Below are 19,272 nucleotides of genomic sequence, written 5' to 3'. Positions count from 1 at the left end.
GCAGAGTTTTCTCTCTCTCATTTCAGTTTTGAGTTTATCTCACCACCTGTTTACTCTAATCTGAAGTAAACAGAACAATTCAATAGTGACCGATATAACATACCTTACATTATTCAGGATTATTTCATCACTTGTAAAAAGCATTATTTATGTCATATGAATTTAAAACAAATACAATAGAATATTAGTGTTCAATAAAAAAACAGGCAACATTATGCAACACAACGATGAGAAAAAAAATTATTCCTATAGAACTAATTCAAGCACTGGGTCATTGGAGCATTGTTTTATGTATTGCCATATATTAATGTTGCTTTAGTCACATGACCTGCAGGATGTGAGCGGAAAATAGACCAAAGTTCACTGTGGCCACATCTTGTGTGGAACAGACAGTCAGATTGCTTAAACTGATGATACTAGGGATCTAAAATTAATGAATCAGATTTTATAAATGTTTACAAATTATGTGATTTTAACTAAATATCAAGTGAAACAATCATAAAGGATCATTGGATAATGGATTATTTTTGTCCTCTTCTCTCTCTGACTGATCCAGCTGAAGTTTCCTCTGAATCTCCTTCCTCCGTCTCTCCGTCTCTTTCAGGTTTTTATTTATTTGTTCCTTATCTCTCTCTAGTTTCCCCTTCCTTTCTGTCATTTTATTAATCATCTCCTCTGTTGTCTCCAGTAGTTTATCTGTGTTCTGTAACAGTTCCTCATGTTCTGTCTTTCTCCTCTCCAGATCCTCTTTGGTCTTTTCACGCTTACTCTTTTTTTTTTTTTCTTGCGTTGCTGGGGTCTTCTTCTTCTTGTTCTCTTCTTCCTGTGTCTTGTCTTTCTGCTGTAGTGAGATGAGTTTCTCTCTCTGATTCTTCAGATCCTTCTTCTGGTTCATAAGTGTTGTAATCACCTGTTGTACATGTTGCAATTCTCCCTCATTCCTCTTCAAGTCCTCATCAAGTTTTGCCTTTGTGTCGTCCAAATAGGTAATTTTCTGACTTTTTGTCATGAGCTTCTCTCTGTCTCCTTCTCCCTCATTCGGAGGCTGACGTTCTATGCTGCTGTCTGTGGTTTCTGTGTGAACAGAAAAGGCGTTTAGTTTGAAGTTAAAACCTGTTTTGTTTATGCAGTGTTGCCCTTTGTTTAGAACTCCTGACTCGTGAAATCAGAATTATATGAGCAAAGTATATTTTGAAATTGAGGACATGTGGCATTGTGTTGGCAAGGGGCCATGGTATAAGTGGGATAATACCCAACAAGTTGTATGTTCAATGATTGCAATGGATTAAATGAAGGTTAAGATCACATCAGGTTTTAAAAGAACAATGAAGTTGTGACTTACTGGTTTTGTTTAGTCTCAATTTCCACACAATGAAGACAACAATAGGCACAATGCACACTGCCAGGATGATGGTGATGCGGACAGCAGGAATAGACTGAACCATAAAGAGATCAGCTGAAATTATAAAACAAATAATAGATGTGTTTATAAAACTTCAACTATCTTTAACAAAGTGGTAACATCAATAACTCATAAAAAATAAAATCTACCTGGCAGATGGATGTGTGTCTCTCTGGTCTGGTTGGTGTTCTTCTGTTGGACTCTACAGGTGAAGCTGTTGCTGTGTCTCTTCTCCACAGTCACTCTGCTGCTGACAGTATAGAGGTCATCAGGACCTCTGACTGTCTCTGGAGGTCCAGCAGAGAGGAGGTTTCCCTCACCGTCCAGCCACAACACCTCAGGCTCTGGATACCAGCCTTTAGATTTACACTCTAACAGCACTTCATTGCTGACTTTGGAAATATCTATGTCCGGTGAGGAGACGGAACCTAATAAATGTTAAAAAAAATAGTCTGAATGTAAAGTTGCCACAAGAATGAAAATATCACACATTTTCAGCTGAAAAAACGTCTTAGTGGGGATAAATGTTTGCACCTTTAAGCTGATCCTTATAAAGCTCTTTTTTACAATACTTCACAATGGCACTTTAGACGGCCCAAATTTCCCTTTGGTCAGTCCAAGAACCCTTTAGTTGGCCCAAATGCCTTTTTGGTGGGCTTAAATGCCTCTGTGATCACTTCCAGTGCCCATATTGGTCTTCCCAAGCACTGGTCTGATCAGTCCAAATGTCCGTCACCTCTGGTTATCCAAGTGCACCTCTGGTCAGGCAAGTTCAAGTGTCCCCTGGTTGGCGTAAATGCCCTCCAGTGGGCCGAAATATCCGTATGGTCATTCCAAGTGTCCATCTGGTCAGTCCAAATGCCTTTCTAGTCACCCCAGTTGGCCCTGGTTGGCCCACATGGCTTTTTTGTTCAACCCAAATGCACCTGTGGGTAATCCAGGTTCCCTTTTGGTCAACCTAGTTGGCTCAAGACGCCCTCTGGTCAGCAGAAGTGCCCCTTGGTTGGCCCTAATGCTTTTGTGGGGCCGGAATGCCCCTGTAGTTATCCCAAATACCCTTCTTGTCAGTCTAATTGCCCAAATGTCCGTGTAACCACTCTTCTTGGCCCAATTGCTCTTGTTAGCCATTAGGTCTGTCCAAAAGTACCTCTGGCCCACCTAGTGCCTTTTTGGTCAGCCCACATACAGCATCTTTCTTGTCAGTACAACGACCCATCTGGTTGCCCAAAATGCCATGTTGGCCTTACTGCCTCTGTTGTCTGTCCAAAAACCCTTATTGTCAGTAAAGTGCCCATTAGGTCTGTCCAAATGTCCCTCTAGTCACCACTTTGCCCAAATAATCTGGTCAGCCAAAGTCTCATTCTGGTTGGCTGAAATGTCTTTACGCTCAGGCCAAATGCCCCTCTGGTCAGCCCATGAACAGTACATTTCTTGCCAGCATAAGAATCCTTATTGTTGGCCAAAAACTCCTTTTAAACAGTATAGTCTGTGCAAAGTAGTCTCTGAAGGCATCAGATTTAGTGTGCTTTTACTGATCCAAAGTACAAAGATAGCAAAAGAAATTGTCAGTTTTTTGTAATAAATCAAGTAAATAAATGAAGTGATAACTGATAGATTGTTGCTCTGCTTTACAAAGTGCCTAACCTGTCAGTTAAAATAATGTTTGTCTGTCTGATGTCTGTTTCTTTCTGTATGTTCATGTTAATAACTGAGGTTTGTTTTCTATTAAGTACATTTTTACATAATGATTCACATGGAACCTGTGACTTTCAGAGAATTCTTTGTTTGCAGAATATAATACAATAAACAATAAATGGCTTTTCAAAGTGACTCCAAATGGACTCCCGTCCTCTCCCGTCTCTGATCACCTGTCTCTGTGTCTTTCTGCTAGCTAGCTGCTGACTGATAAAACACATGCATTTAAAATGATAACAAAAGCATAAAAAACATGTTTAGCTTTTATTTCATTCAAAATGAAAAGAAGCACATGCTACAAAGGTCCCAGCTGGAATCAAACCACCAACCTTGCAGCTATGAGTCAAGTCATGTAACCATTCAGCTACCAATCAGCTTCAAGACTCTTTCATTGTTCAGTCAAATTCAAGGCTTCACACAAAGTTGTGTTTATGGGTAGATAAATAACATTATTCTGTTTTTAGACAGATTCCTGAGGCTCATTCAAGACAGGCTTTACACAAAACATCCCACTGAGAGGAAAACACAAAGAGCTCTGGAGAGATTTGAACCCACAACCTTCAGACTGTGGAGCAGACTCTCTACCAGCTGAGCTGTCAGGACTCAATAAAACAACCTCCATTTTTCCTTTCAGCTGGTTGCTCTACGTTCGTGGTGCTTCACAGTATAATGTGTTTTATATAATATTTTTTTCAGGCTTTTAATTAGAGTAACTCCTCTCTTTCCTATTGAGGGTTTTTAATGTATTGTCTGCATAGTTTAAGGAGTTTCAGAAGGAAAAACAAAGTGTGCAGGAGGGGTTTGAACCCACAACCTTCAGACTGTGGAGCAGACTCCCTACCAGCTGAACCATCAGGACTCTGATGGGAGAAGTGACTCACAGAGCAGAAATAGACGTTGACAGTCTGTCAGTGTGAACACGTCTCAGTATGAACATGATTCAGTGTCGACAGGTTTCAGTCTGTAAACTTTGTTTCTCTGCAGGTTGATGAAGGTGAACTTCAGTCTCATCTTCTTTCTCTCTCTGCTTCTTTGTGATGACCGGCGACGGAGACGGTCCAGTGGATAAGGACGCCGACTGCCAACTTTCCAGAAGTTCCATCGCGGGTTCGATCCCCGCCACAGGTAAGCCACACTGCAGTGAATGTGATGAATGTGTGTATGTGTTCATTTCTCCGCTTCACAAACGCCATGCGTTGCGATTGCGCGTCGATTTCAACTTGCGAATTTACGAATTTCCATCAACTTGCAAATTTACGAATTTCCATCAACTTGCGAATTTCCATCATCTACCAACGAGGAGGAAACAGAGAACAGGTAAGTCAGTGTGAGTCCAGGGTGTTGAGCTACCTAGCTTAGTAAGCTAGCTAGCTTGACGGGCAAACATTTATTAATTTATTTTAAATATGAAAATGTACAAAATGACATTAAAGGTAATTAAACTTTCATTTGTATCTTAAAGGACCTGAAGTTATCAATTAAGATGCAAATTTGATGTTAATTAATGGATAAATTAATTAATAAAAACTGTTCCCACACCAGGAATTAAACCCAGACCACCTCCTGACCACTAGACCATCTGGGACAACATGACATACATAGCATGCACATCCTGTCTAGAGGAGCTATTTCAGCTAGCTAGTTAGCTGCTTTATTTTATAACATAAATGACTCTCTACACATAAAAAACATGGCACCACAAATAGAAATAAACTTAAGATAAATGTATTTGGTACTTGTCATATTAATATGTTCATTACTTACATTATTTTATTTATTATTCAAAATAGCTGTGATATTATTGATCTGTCTTTTCTGTATGTATGTATACTAGTATCAAGAGTCCACGTTGTCTTGGCTTTTTTCTAAGGGTCTATAATTCACTGTACTTTTTATTGTATCAAGAAATGAATATTCTCAGAAGTCAAATAAAGGCAAGTGAATAGTTATTTATGTATATATTTTTAAAGATCATTCATTCAATTACATATACATATAGAAACATTTTAAAAAAGCAACATATACAGTTAGAAAAATGACACAAAAAGTCTGTATTTCTCATCTACAAAACATCAGGCTGGTTATGATTATTTTTTTCGTTGACTTGGTAGTGTTGGGAGGAAACTGCTGACCGACTGATAATGCTGCAGAGTTTTCTCTCTCTCATTTCAGTTTTGAGTTTATCTCACCACCTGTTTACTCTAATCTGAAGTAAACAGAACAATTCAATAGTGACCGATATAACATACCTTACATTATTCAGGATTATTTCATCACTTGTAAAAAGCATTATTTATGTCATATGAATTTAAAACAAATACAATAGAATATTAGTGTTCAATAAAAAAACAGGCAACATTATGCAACACAACGATGAGAAAAAAAATTATTCCTATAGAACTAATTCAAGCACTGGGTCATTGGAGCATTGTTTTATGTATTGCCATATATTAATGTTGCTTTAGTCACATGACCTGCAGGATGTGAGCGGAAAATAGACCAAAGTTCACTGTGGCCACATCTTGTGTGGAACAGACAGTCAGATTGCTTAAACTGATGATACTAGGGATCTAAAATTAATGAATCAGATTTTATAAATGTTTACAAATTATGTGATTTTAACTAAATATCAAGTGAAACAATCATAAAGGATCATTGGATAATGGATTATTTTTGTCCTCTTCTCTCTCTGACTGATCCAGCTGAAGTTTCCTCTGAATCTCCTTCCTCCGTCTCTCCGTCTCTTTCAGGTTTTTATTTATTTGTTCCTTATCTCTCTCTAGTTTCCCCTTCCTTTCTGTCATTTTATTAATCATCTCCTCTGTTGTCTCCAGTAGTTTATCTGTGTTCTGTAACAGTTCCTCATGTTCTGTCTTTCTCCTCTCCAGATCCTCTTTGGTCTTTTCACGCTTACTCTTTTTTTTTTTTTTCTTGCGTTGCTGGGGTCTTCTTCTTCTTGTTCTCTTCTTCCTGTGTCTTGTCTTTCTGCTGTAGTGAGATGAGTTTCTCTCTCTGATTCTTCAGATCCTTCTTCTGGTTCATAAGTGTTGTAATCACCTGTTGTACATGTTGCAATTCTCCCTCATTCCTCTTCAAGTCCTCATCAAGTTTTGCCTTTGTGTCGTCCAAATAGGTAATTTTCTGACTTTTTGTCATGAGCTTCTCTCTGTCTCCTTCTCCCTCATTCGGAGGCTGACGTTCTATGCTGCTGTCTGTGGTTTCTGTGTGAACAGAAAAGGCGTTTAGTTTGAAGTTAAAACCTGTTTTGTTTATGCAGTGTTGCCCTTTGTTTAGAACTCCTGACTCGTGAAATCAGAATTATATGAGCAAAGTATATTTTGAAATTGAGGACATGTGGCATTGTGTTGGCAAGGGGCCATGGTATAAGTGGGATAATACCCAACAAGTTGTATGTTCAATGATTGCAATGGATTAAATGAAGGTTAAGATCACATCAGGTTTTAAAAGAACAATGAAGTTGTGACTTACTGGTTTTGTTTAGTCTCAATTTCCACACAATGAAGACAACAATAGGCACAATGCACACTGCCAGGATGATGGTGATGCGGACAGCAGGAATAGACTGAACCATAAAGAGATCAGCTGAAATTATAAAACAAATAATAGATGTGTTTATAAAACTTCAACTATCTTTAACAAAGTGGTAACATCAATAACTCATAAAAAATAAAATCTACCTGGCAGATGGATGTGTGTCTCTCTGGTCTGGTTGGTGTTCTTCTGTTGGACTCTACAGGTGAAGCTGTTGCTGTGTCTCTTCTCCACAGTCACTCTGCTGCTGACAGTATAGAGGTCATCAGGACCTCTGACTGTCTCTGGAGGTCCAGCAGAGAGGAGGTTTCCCTCACCGTCCAGCCACAACACCTCAGGCTCTGGATACCAGCCTTTAGATTTACACTCTAACAGCACTTCATTGCTGACTTTGGAAATATCTATGTCCGGTGAGGAGACGGAACCTAATAAATGTTAAAAAAAATAGTCTGAATGTAAAGTTGCCACAAGAATGAAAATATCACACATTTTCAGCTGAAAAAACGTCTTAGTGGGGATAAATGTTTGCACCTTTAAGCTGATCCTTATAAAGCTCTTTTTTACAATACTTCACAATGGCACTTTAGACGGCCCAAATTTCCCTTTGGTCAGTCCAAGAACCCTTTAGTTGGCCCAAATGCCTTTTTGGTGGGCTTAAATGCCTCTGTGATCACTTCCAGTGCCCATATTGGTCTTCCCAAGCACTGGTCTGATCAGTCCAAATGTCCGTCACCTCTGGTTATCCAAGTGCACCTCTGGTCAGGCAAGTTCAAGTGTCCCCTGGTTGGCGTAAATGCCCTCCAGTGGGCCGAAATATCCGTATGGTCATTCCAAGTGTCCATCTGGTCAGTCCAAATGCCTTTCTAGTCACCCCAGTTGGCCCTGGTTGGCCCACATGGCTTTTTTGTTCAACCCAAATGCACCTGTGGGTAATCCAGGTTCCCTTTTGGTCAACCTAGTTGGCTCAAGACGCCCTCTGGTCAGCAGAAGTGCCCCTTGGTTGGCCCTAATGCTTTTGTGGGGCCGGAATGCCCCTGTAGTTATCCCAAATACCCTTCTTGTCAGTCTAATTGCCCAAATGTCCGTGTAACCACTCTTCTTGGCCCAATTGCTCTTGTTAGCCATTAGGTCTGTCCAAAAGTACCTCTGGCCCACCTAGTGCCTTTTTGGTCAGCCCACATACAGCATCTTTCTTGTCAGTACAACGACCCATCTGGTTGCCCAAAATGCCATGTTGGCCTTACTGCCTCTGTTGTCTGTCCAAAAACCCTTATTGTCAGTAAAGTGCCCATTAGGTCTGTCCAAATGTCCCTCTAGTCACCACTTTGCCCAAATAATCTGGTCAGCCAAAGTCTCATTCTGGTTGGCTGAAATGTCTTTACGCTCAGGCCAAATGCCCCTCTGGTCAGCCCATGAACAGTACATTTCTTGCCAGCATAAGAATCCTTATTGTTGGCCAAAAACTCCTTTTAAACAGTATAGTCTGTGCAAAGTAGTCTCTGAAGGCATCAGATTTAGTGTGCTTTTACTGATCCAAAGTACAAAGATAGCAAAAGAAATTGTCAGTTTTTTGTAATAAATCAAGTAAATAAATGAAGTGATAACTGATAGATTGTTGCTCTGCTTTACAAAGTGCCTAACCTGTCAGTTAAAATAATGTTTGTCTGTCTGATGTCTGTTTCTTTCTGTATGTTCATGTTAATAACTGAGGTTTGTTTTCTATTAAGTACATTTTTACATAATGATTCACATGGAACCTGTGACTTTCAGAGAATTCTTTGTTTGCAGAATATAATACAATAAACAATAAATGGCTTTTCAAAGTGACTCCAAATGGACTCCCGTCCTCTCCCGTCTCTGATCACCTGTCTCTGTGTCTTTCTGCTAGCTAGCTGCTGACTGATAAAACACATGCATTTAAAATGATAACAAAAGCATAAAAAACATGTTTAGCTTTTATTTCATTCAAAATGAAAAGAAGCACATGCTACAAAGGTCCCAGCTGGAATCAAACCACCAACCTTGCAGCTATGAGTCAAGTCATGTAACCATTCAGCTACCAATCAGCTTCAAGACTCTTTCATTGTTCAGTCAAATTCAAGGCTTCACACAAAGTTGTGTTTATGGGTAGATAAATAACATTATTCTGTTTTTAGACAGATTCCTGAGGCTCATTCAAGACAGGCTTTACACAAAACATCCCACTGAGAGGAAAACACAAAGAGCTCTGGAGAGATTTGAACCCACAACCTTCAGACTGTGGAGCAGACTCTCTACCAGCTGAGCTGTCAGGACTCAATAAAACAACCTCCATTTTTCCTTTCAGCTGGTTGCTCTACGTTCGTGGTGCTTCACAGTATAATGTGTTTTATATAATATTTTTTTCAGGCTTTTAATTAGAGTAACTCCTCTCTTTCCTATTGAGGGTTTTTAATGTATTGTCTGCATAGTTTAAGGAGTTTCAGAAGGAAAAACAAAGTGTGCAGGAGGGGTTTGAACCCACAACCTTCAGACTGTGGAGCAGACTCTCTACCAGCTGAACTATCAGGACTCTGATGGGAGAAGTGACTCACAGAGCAGAAATAGACGTTGACAGTCTGTCAGTGTGAACACGTCTCAGTATGAACATGATTCAGTGTCGACAGGTTTCAGTCTGTAAACTTTGTTTCTCTGCAGGTTGATGAAGGTGAACTTCAGTCTCATCTTCTTTCTCTCTCTGCTTCTTTGTGATGACCGGCGACGGAGACGGTCCGGTGGATAAGGACGCCGACTGCCAACTTTCCAGAAGTTCCATCGCGGGTTCGATCCCCGCCACAGGTAAGCCACACTGCAGTGAATGTGATGAATGTGTGTATGTGTTCATTTCTCCGCTTCACAAACGTCATGCGTTGCGATTGCGCGTCGATTTCAACTTACGAATTTCCATCAACTTGCGAATTTACGAATTTCCATCAACTTGCGAATTTCCATCATCTACCAACGAGGAGGAAACAGAGAACAGGTAAGTCAATGTGAGTCCAGGGTGTTGAGCTACCTAGCTTAGTAAGCTAGCTAGCTTGACGGGCAAACATTTATTAATTTATTTTAAATATGAAAATGTACAAAATGACATTAAAGGTAATTAAACTTTCATTTGTATCTTAAAGGACCTGAAGTTATCAATTAAGATGCAAAGTTGATGTTAATTAATGGATAAATTAATTAATAAAAACTGTTCCCACACCAGGAATTAAACCCAGACCACCTCCTGACCACTAGACCATCTGGGACAACATGACATACATAGCATGCTCATCCTGTCTAGAGGAGCTATTTCAGCTAGCTAGTTAGCTGCTTTATTTTATAACATAAATGACTCTCTACACATAAAAAACATGGCACCACAAATAGAAATAAACTTAAGATAAATGTATTTGGTACTTGTCATATTAATATGTTCATTACTTACATTATTTTATTTATTATTAAAAATAGCTGTGATATTATTGATCTGTCTTTTCTGTATGTATGTATACTAGTATCAAGAGTCCACGTTGTCTTGGCTTTTTTCTAAGTGTCTATAATTCACTGTACTTTTTATTGTATCAAGAAATGAATATTCTCAGAAGTCAAATAAAGGCAATTGAATAGTTATTTTATATATATATTTTTAAAGATCATTCATTCAATTACATATACATATAGAAACATTTTAAAAAAGCAACATATACAGTTACAAAAATGACACAAAAAGTCTGTATTTCTCACCTACAAAACATCAGGCTGGTTATGATTATTTTTTTCGTTGACTTGGTAGTGTTGGGAGGAAACTGCTGACCGACTGATAATGCTGCAGAGTTTTCTCTCTCTCATTTCAGTTTTGAGCTTATCTCACCACCTGTTTACTCTAATCTGAAGTAAACAGAACAATTCCATAGTGACCGATATAACATACCTTACATTACTCAGGATTATTTCATCACTTGTAAAAAGCATTATTTATGTCATATGAATTTAAAACAAATACAATAGAATATTAGTGTTCAATAAAAAAACAGGCAACATTATGCAACACAACGATGAGAAAAAAAATTATTCCTATAGAACTAATTCAAGCACTGGGTCATTGGAGCATTGTTTTATGTATTGCCATATATTAATGTTGCTTTAGTCACATGACCTGCAGGATGTGAGCGGACAATAGACCAAAGTTCACTGTGGCAACATCTTGTGTGGAACAGACAGTCAGATTGCTTAAACTGATGATACTAGGGATCTAAAATTAATGAATCAGATTTTATAAATGTTTACAAATTATGTGATTTTAACTAAATATCAAGTGAAACAATCAAAAAGGATCATTGAATGATGGATTATTTTTGTCTTTTTCTCTCTCTGACTGATCCAGCTGAAGTTTCCTCTGAATCTCCTCCGTCTGTCTCTCCGTCTCTTTCAGGTGTTTTTTTATTTGCTCTTTATCTCTCTCTAGTTTCCCCTTCCTTTCTGTCATTTTATTAATCATCTCCTCTGTTGTCTCCAGTAGTTTATCTGTGTTCTGTAACAGTTCCTCATGTTCTGTCTTTCTCCTCTCCAGATCCAGTTTGATTTGGTAACGCTTCTTCATTTTGTTTTCTTTGTCAAATGCTGGGGTGTTCTCCTTCTCCAGCTTCTTCTTGTTCTCTTCTTCCTGTGTCTTGTCTTTCTGCTGTAGTGAGATGAGTTTCTTTCTCTGATTCTTCAGATCTTTCTTCTGGTTCCCAAGTGTTATAATCACCTGTAGTACATGTTGCAATTCTCCCTCATTCCTCTTCAAGTCCTCATCAAGTTTTGCCTTTGTGTCGTCCAAATAGGTAATTTTCTGACTTTTTGTCATGAGCTTCTCTCTGTCACCTTCTATGCTGCTGTTTGTGGTTTCTGTGTGAACAGAAAAGGTGTTTAGAACTCCTGACTCGCAAACTCCTTTGTGTTTAGCTTGATGTGAAATCAGAATTATATGAGCAAAGTATATTTTGAATTTGAGGACGTGTGGCATTGTGTTGGCAAGGGGCCATGGTATAAGTGGGATAATACCCAACAAGTTGTATGTTCCATGATTGCAATGGATTAAATGAAGGTTAAGATCACATCAGGTTTCAAAAGAACAATGAAGTTGTGACTTACTGGTTTTGTTTAGTCTCAATTTCCACACAATGAAGACAACAATAGGCACAATACACACTGCCAAGATGATGGTGATGCGGACAGCAGGAATAGACTGAACCATAAAGAGATCAGCTGAAATTATGAAACAAATAATAGATGTGTTTATAAAACTTCAACTATCTTTAACAAAGTGGTAACATCAATAACTCATAAAAAATAAATTCTACCTGGCAGATGGACGTGTGTCTCTCTGGTCTGGTTGGTGTTCTTCTGTTGGACTCTACAGGTGAAGCTGTTGCTGTGTCTCTTCTCCACAGTCACTCTGCTGCTGACAGTATAGAGGTCATCAGGACCTCTGACTGTCTCTGGAGGTCCAGCAGAGAGGAGGTTTCCCTCACCGTCCAGCCACAACACCTCAGGCTCTGGATACCAGCCTTTAGATTTACACTCTAACAGCACTCCATTGCTGACTTTGGAAATATCTATGTCCGGTGAGGAGACGGAACCTAATAAATGGAGAAAAAAAAATAGTCTGAATGTAAAGTTGCCACAAGAATGAAAATATAAAACACAGCACATAATATACAGTCTATACTTATACACATTTTCAGATGAAAAAACTTCTTAGTGGGGATAAATGTTTGCACCTTTAAGCTGATCCTTATAAAGCTCTTTTTGACAATACTTCACAATGGCACCATGACACTTTGGTCAGTCCAAGAACCCTTTAGTTGGCCCAAATGCCTTTCTGGTGGGCCTAAATGCCTCTGTGATCACTTCAAGTGCCCTACTGGTCTTCCCAAGCACTGGTCTGATCAGTCCAAATGTCCGTCACCTCTGGTTATCCAAGTGCATCTTTGGTCAGGCAAGTTCAAGTGTCCCCTGGTTGTCGTAAATGCCCTCCAGTGGGCCAAACTATCCGTATGGTCATTCCAAGTGTCCATCTGGTCAGTCCAAATGCCTTTCTAGTCACCCCAGTTGGCCCTGGTCAGCTTAAGTGCCATTCTGGCTGGCCCAAATGGCTTCTTTGTTCAACCCAAATGCACCTGTGGGTAATCCAGGTTCCCTTTTGGTCAACCTAGTTGGCTCAAGTAGCCCTCTGGTCAGCAGAAGTGCCCCCTTGGTTGGCCCAAATGCTTTTGTGGGGCCAGAATGCCCCTGTAGTAATCCCAAATACCCTTCTTGTCTGTCTAATTGCCCAAATGTCCATGTAACCACCCTTCTTGGCCCAATTGCTCTGGCTCAGGCATCAGATTTAGTGTGCTTTTACTGATCCAGCAGGTCTGCCAACTCAATGTGTGAGGGCTCAAAAAAAGAAGATAACGTCGTTCATGTTGCTGTCCTCATTCCTCTGTATGTAGGTGTGAAAAGAAACCCTTATCCATAAATGTTCTTTCTAACATTTCTTCACATTTAGTACAGTAGAATCTCCGACTGTCATAACTGTATAACTATATAATGCATTCATACATTTTCAGTTGCCAACTTACCCACAGTGAGCTCAACCACAACATCTATAGATTTGGGAACGAGGCATCTGTAGCTTCCTGCATCAGAGAGTTTCACTTTAGAGAGTTTCAGTGAAATGTCTCCACACTTAAGGTTGTTGGTGAACAGCGATGTTCTCCCCATGTACAATGGATGCTCCTCAAGGTGAAGCTCCACACTGTCTCGCCTCAAATAGACAAATCTGGGATCTAAGTCAGATCTCGCCCACTCCACAGTCCGGTCAGTAGCATCTACACCAGTATCCAGGTGACATGGCAAAATGATGTCATCGCCAACCATTGCCACTACTGGCTGAGATGTACCGATCACCTGAGACTGACCTAAGAGAAGAAAAAACATGTTTTGTCTGTTTGTTTGTTTTTAAACTCCTATAGGATCTATCACCAAATATAGAGTTTAAAAATAACATTATACTTGGTAAAAATAACCACCCTTTTTGGTCTATTTTTTGACCCAACAAAAATGCAAATATGACATTGTTACTGAGTCAAAATAACCACATGTTTGTATGACTGAGTAACCCAATGTTAATAGTAGCATATAACAATAAAACTGGGTCAAAATAACCGAGTCTTTTTGGGGTATTGTTGACCCAGTGGTTTTTATACTCATTGGTAGTGGGTTAACTTTACACAGTACTGGGTTGGTGCTAGTTTGACCCAGTACTGGGTACCACGATTGACTCAAATTGGGTTAAAATTGACAAAGTATTGTTTTAGTGTGTACTTATACTCCTTTTTAAAGTTGTGAGTTCCCCTTTTGTCATTGAACTTTAGAGTACGAGCATGTGGCTATTCCTGAAGGTAGCATACCTCTAGCTTCTGGTCATATCAGACCAAGTAATAAAACCACGAAGTGTAGTTAACTAAGCAATGCTGTGTTTTATTGGGTTGTAAAAAGTATTGTATGGTTCTGGTTCTCTGACCTCACGTGATCATATTAAATGATTTTATATCCAAACTCTTGATAATGATTTACCATCTATTTGCGTGTGATTTACCTCCACAAGAGTGGGTTAAGAGAAGGAGTACAACAATGTGATGCAAGACCAGTTCACTGAAGTCACTGAGCTGAGGGTTCAAGAGGAGTCTGTCCTTCATGTGAATCATCCTGGAGTCCTGAAAATGAAAATAAGTCAACTGTAAGACCAATTAAATCTATAATATCTCTCAACCCACCCTGAGGTGAAGCCCACTGAGCAGACTTGTACACTGTAACTTCAGGCAGTGCAATCACTCAAATGGTTTAGACTTGTTTTAACAATTAAATCAAACAGTGTGACTTAATATTGTATTAGTAACTCAAATAATACCAGACTGTTCTCATACAACGTTCGTAGCTATACCTACAAAAAAGTAATGCACTGTTATTCATATATATCCCACAAAATCAGTTTGAATGTAATCCACGTAATCGTGAACCCAGGAAGTATCAAGAGCCACAAACGTTGCGTAAGGAGGAGGTCGTTGGTGACTGGTGTTCGTGTCCCGTGTGAAACCAATTCAACATTGACTTATTTATCACGTAACTTCCGTATTTAAGTTACGCCGCTTTGGTAATTATTTTAACACAAACCACAATCTTTTCCTGAACCTAACTAAGTTGTTTTGTTGCCTAAAGCTAATTAAGTAGTTTGTTGCCTAAACCTAACTAAGTAGTTTTGTTGTCTAAACCTAACCAAGTAATTTTGTTGCCTAAACCTAACTAAGTAGTTTTGTTGCCTAAACCTAACTAAGTAGTTTTGTTGCCTAAACCTAAATAAGTTGTTTTGTCGCCTAAACCTAACTAAGTAGTTTAGGCTGCCTAAACCTAACTAAGTTGTTTGTTGCCTAAACCTAACTAAGTAGTTTTGCTGCCTAAACCTAACTAAGTAGTTTTGTTGCCTAAACCTAACCAAGTAGTTTTGTTGCCTAAACCTAACTAAGTAGTGTTGTTGCCTAAACCTAACTAAGTAGTTTTGTTGCCTAAACCTAACTAAGTAGTGTTGTTGCCTAAACCTAACTAAGTAGTTTTGTTGCCTAAACTTAACTAAGTAGTTTAGGCTGCCTAAACCTAACTAAGTTGTTTGTTGCCTAAACCTAACTAAGTAGTTTTGTCGCCTAAACCCAACTAAGTAGTTAAGGCTGCCTAAACCTAACTAAGGAGTTTTGTTGCCTAAACGTAACTAAGTAGATTTGTTGCCTAAACCTAACCAAGTAGTTGTATTGCCTAAACCTAATAAAGTAGTTTTGTTGCCTAAACCTAACAATGTAGTTGTATTGCCTAAACTTAACAAAGTAGTTTTGTTGCCTAAACCTAACTAAGTTGTTTTGTTGCCTAAACCTAAGTTGTTTTGTTGCCTAAACCTAAGTTGTTTTGTTGCCTAAACCTAACTAAGTAGTTTTGTCGCCTAAACCTAACTAAGTAGTTTAGGCTGCCTAAACCTAACTAAGTAGTTTTGTCGCCTAAACCTAACCAAGTAGTTTTGCTGCCTAAACCTAACTAAGTTGTTTCCTAGACAAGACAAGACAGAAGTTTATTTTGAAGAGACCGTATTTTACATTCGTAGGAAAACACACGGAAAATGAGGAATAACTTTTCTTAAGATATCATACGAACCGTTATATGAGGATATGTTGATAATACAGGTGGTCAAACAGCACTTACAGGAGAAAAGCTAGGAATAAATGGATTTTCAAGAGATTAAATATGTGGAAACACAAGTTTTGGTCCCAGATTACCCTAACCATTTACAAAAAGTAGATTATCCATTTATGTTCGATTTTATTCTGTGTTTTTTTTTATACAGACGTAGGCAAAATTGTTGGTACTCTTCCGTTAAAGAAAGAAAAACCCACAAAGGTCACTGAAATAACTTGAAACTGAGAAAAGTAATAATAAATAAAAATTTATTGAAAATTAACTAATGAAAATGAGATATTGCTTTTGAATTTTGGTTCAACAGAATCATTTTAAAAAACAAACTAATGAAACTGGCCTGGACAAAAATGATGGTACTCTTAACTTAATATTTAGTTGCACAACCTTTTGAGGCAATCACTGCAAACAAGTGATTTCTGTAACTCTCAATGAGACTTCTGCACCTGTCGACAGGTATTTTGGCCCACTCCTCGTGAGCAAACTGCTCCAGCTGTCTCAGGTTTGAAGGGTGCCTTCTCCAGACTGCATGTTTCAGCTCCTTCCACAGATGTTCAATAGGATTTAGATCCGGGCTCATAGAAGGCCACTTCATAACAGTCCAATATTTTGTTCTTAGCCATTCTTGGGTGTTTTTAGCTGTGTTTTGGGTCATTATCCTGTTTGAGGACCCATGACCTGCAACTGAGACCAAGCTTTCTGACACTGGGCAGCACATTTCGCTCCAGAATGCCTTGATAGTCTTCAGATTTCATTGTACCCTGCACAGATTCAAGACACCCTGTGCCAGATGCAGCAAAGCAGCCCCATAACATAACCGAGCCTCCTCCATGTTTCACATTAGGTACAGTGTTCTTTTCTTTGGATGCTTCATCTCTTCGTCTGTGAACATAGAGCTGATGTGACTTGCCAAAAAGCTTCAGTTTTGTCTCATCTGTCCAAAGGACATTCTCCCAGAAGCTTTGTGGCTTGTCAATATGCATTTTGGCAAATTCCAGTCTCGCTTTTTTATGATTTGGTGTCCTCCTGGGTCGTCTTCCATTAAGTCCACTTTGGCTCAAACAGTGACGGATGGTGCGATCTGACACTGATGTACCTTGACCTTGGAGTTCACCTCTAATCTCTTTGGAAGTTGTTCTGGGCTCTTTGGTTACCATTCGTATTATCCGTCTCTTCGATTTGTCATCAATTTTCCTCTTGCGACCACGTCCAGGGAGGTTGGCTACAGACCCATGGACCTTAAACTTCTGAATAATATGAGCAGCTGTAGTCACAGGAACATCAAGCTGCTTGGAGATGGTCTTATAGCCTTTACCTTTAACATGAAGGTCTATAATGTTCTTTCTGATCTCCTGAGACAACTCTCTCCTTAGCTTTCTGTGGTCCATGTTCAGTGTGGTACACACCATGATACCAAACAGCACAGTGACTACTTTTCACCCTTTAAATAGGCAGACTGACTGATTACAAGTTTGAAGATACCTGTGATGCTATTTACAGGACACACCTTAGTTTAACATGTCCCTATGGTCACATTATTTTACATCTTTTCTAGGGCTACCATCATTTTTGTCTAGGCCAGTTTCATCAGTTTGTTTTTTAAAATGATTCTGTTGAACCACAATTCAAAAGCAACAGCTGATTTTCATTAGTTAATTTTCAGTAAATTTTTATTTATTATTACTTTTGTCAGTTTCAAGTTATTTCAGTGACCATTGTGGGGTTTTCTTTCTTTAACGGAAGAGTACCAACAATTTTGCCTACGTCTGTATATTCTCTCTTTTATTCTCATATACACCATGGCTCAGTTTATTTAGCCATGCATTGTATTCATTTTACAGTCATTCATTCATTTCTTTTTTTTGTAAATGACTTTTGCTTTTCCATATGCGGGTTCGTCAACCTCATTTTATGTGTTATAAGCAACCGATTGGCGCTTCAAAACCCACGGACATGTATTTTAAAAGATTACAGAAGAAGATTACACTCTGACTTCCAGTTCAGAAAACAGGCTATAAATGATAACAATAATAGCATGATGAATAATGTCACTGGAATAATGTATTAAAACATTTGTGTTTTATGTAAAAAATCCTACATACCTGTTGCTTGTGTGTCAAAAGAGTCACCTCACCTCAAAGGAAAGCTTACAGCACGGTCATAGTCCAGAATCAAACAGCCAGATATAAAACCATGTGTACTTTCACCCCACCCACTCTGTAAATAGATAACTAATGTTATGACTTCATTGTTCCTTTTCAACTCACTGAATGTGACTTTTAAAGTTTTAGACAGCATGTACAGTGTTCTACATCTGCATGTCTAATTACTCTTAAACCTAAAACACCAAATGTGCAGAGTTTTTGTATTGATAGGCCTGCAGATGTGAGATTTCCTTTGCTAACCACTCACAATTCACTTAGTGTCATATTTCCAGTGTTTGCCAGATGAAGGTGTGGCACCTCCCAACGCTTTTGCTTTTCAGAGAGAGAAATACTTTTACTCAAACCACTTTTGATATGTGTAAAGTGTAGTCATTAGAATTACAGTTATTTTTTCCTTTTTTTTTAACTTACCGAGGATAATTCTACGACGGCATATTAGGGTATATTGTAGGTAAAAATTAAAATGATGGAGCCAGGAGATTGGGTAATATTACAAGAAAAAACTTCTCCAAGATTAAAGTTGTAAATTTATGAGAAAAAAAAGTTAGATATTCTCTGAGAATATAAAGACATACATTTACCGAGAATTTTTTTTTTTTGTCAAGGAACCAACCCCATCGCTTCACTTTGCAAGGTTGGATCAACCTCATCACATCACAGACGCCATCGTTAAACACTGCAATGACGTGAGCCACCGAGTGCAAAATACTTTCCTATCTACAAAGGGAGCGGGTCAACCATGTTGCACCACCATGTTTCTACAGTAACCCAGAATGGACAAACCAAACACTGTCTCTAGAGAGGGCCTTCGCGTTTTTACGTTAGACCTGAAGACCATCGTAGTTTGTGAAACGCTTGGAAAGGGAGGTGTGAGCGGAGGGATATTCAGTTGGTCTCAATCTGCAACAATAGTCAATAACAAAGATAACAAAGGTCAAAATTGATCCAATATATTGAGAATAAAATGTTTGTGTTCTTGTTTTGCACATTTTCTTTCAGTCTGTTTATTTATGACCTGTTACAACAGTTCAAACTAAACTCTGGAGCTGCTATCTTCTATAAATAGTTAGCGGTTGTATAAAATACTATGGTGGCACATAAGTGGGCAAACCAAGGAAGCTGTGTCAGTAGAAAATGTGAATAATAACAATAGATGTCTTTGTCAAAGTGGCTACTTGGTTCAAATAAATG

General features: G+C 38.7%; 2 protein-coding genes across 2 annotated transcripts; both read right to left on the bottom strand.

Annotated features, from left to right (window-relative positions):
- Window positions 1–372: 372 nt before the first annotated feature.
- On the bottom strand, window positions 373–4,199 carry LOC119482097 (butyrophilin-like protein 1). Its single transcript, XM_037759501.1, has 4 exons — window positions 4,067–4,199; window positions 1,552–1,830; window positions 1,343–1,456; window positions 373–1,074 (listed from the first exon to the last, which is right to left on the bottom strand). Exons 1-4 carry the CDS (start codon window positions 4,197–4,199, stop codon window positions 497–499), a joined length of 1,104 nt encoding a protein of 367 aa, XP_037615429.1. The 3' UTR covers window positions 373–496.
- Window positions 4,200–5,615: 1,416 nt separating this feature from the next.
- Window positions 5,616–18,100, bottom strand: LOC119482096 (butyrophilin-like protein 2). The gene is made up of 9 exons (XM_037759500.1): window positions 18,019–18,100; window positions 14,280–14,397; window positions 13,261–13,599; window positions 11,998–12,276; window positions 11,789–11,902; window positions 11,243–11,542; window positions 6,796–7,074; window positions 6,587–6,700; window positions 5,616–6,318 (listed from the first exon to the last, which is right to left on the bottom strand). Exons 2-9 carry the CDS (start codon window positions 14,386–14,388, stop codon window positions 6,008–6,010), a joined length of 1,845 nt encoding a protein of 614 aa, XP_037615428.1. The 5' UTR covers window positions 14,389–14,397; window positions 18,019–18,100; the 3' UTR covers window positions 5,616–6,007.
- Window positions 18,101–19,272: the final 1,172 nt, after the last annotated feature.

The sequence above is a fragment of the Sebastes umbrosus genome, chromosome 22, assembly GCF_015220745.1.
Source record: "Sebastes umbrosus isolate fSebUmb1 chromosome 22, fSebUmb1.pri, whole genome shotgun sequence".
In the NCBI taxonomy this organism is placed as follows: domain Eukaryota; kingdom Metazoa; phylum Chordata; class Actinopteri; order Perciformes; family Sebastidae; genus Sebastes; species Sebastes umbrosus.
The sequence above is the reverse complement of the archived record's forward strand: the minus strand, read 5'-3'. Positions and strand labels throughout refer to the sequence as shown.

Excerpts from the sequence above, each read along its gene's own strand:
- LOC119482097 (XM_037759501.1), bottom strand. The coding sequence starts at position 4,199 with ATGGAACTTCTGGAAAGTTGGCAGTCGGCGTCCTTATCCACTGGACCG. Across the intron at positions 1,457-1,551 it reads GACACACATCCATCTGCCAG|CTGATCTCTTTATGGTTCAG; the intron begins GTAGATTTTATT and ends TTATAATTTCAG. Across the intron at positions 1,075-1,342 it reads ATTGAGACTAAACAAAACCA|AAACCACAGACAGCAGCATA; the intron begins GTAAGTCACAAC and ends CTGTTCACACAG.
- LOC119482096 (XM_037759500.1), bottom strand. The coding sequence starts at position 14,388 with ATGATTCACATGAAGGACAGACTCCTCTTGAACCCTCAGCTCAGTGAC. Across the intron at positions 12,277-13,260 it reads TGTGGTTGAGCTCACTGTGG|GTTCCGTCTCCTCACCGGAC; the intron begins GTAAGTTGGCAA and ends TCCATTTATTAG. Across the intron at positions 7,075-11,242 it reads AGAAAACAAAATGAAGAAGC|GTTCCGTCTCCTCACCGGAC; the intron begins GTTACCAAATCA and ends AACATTTATTAG.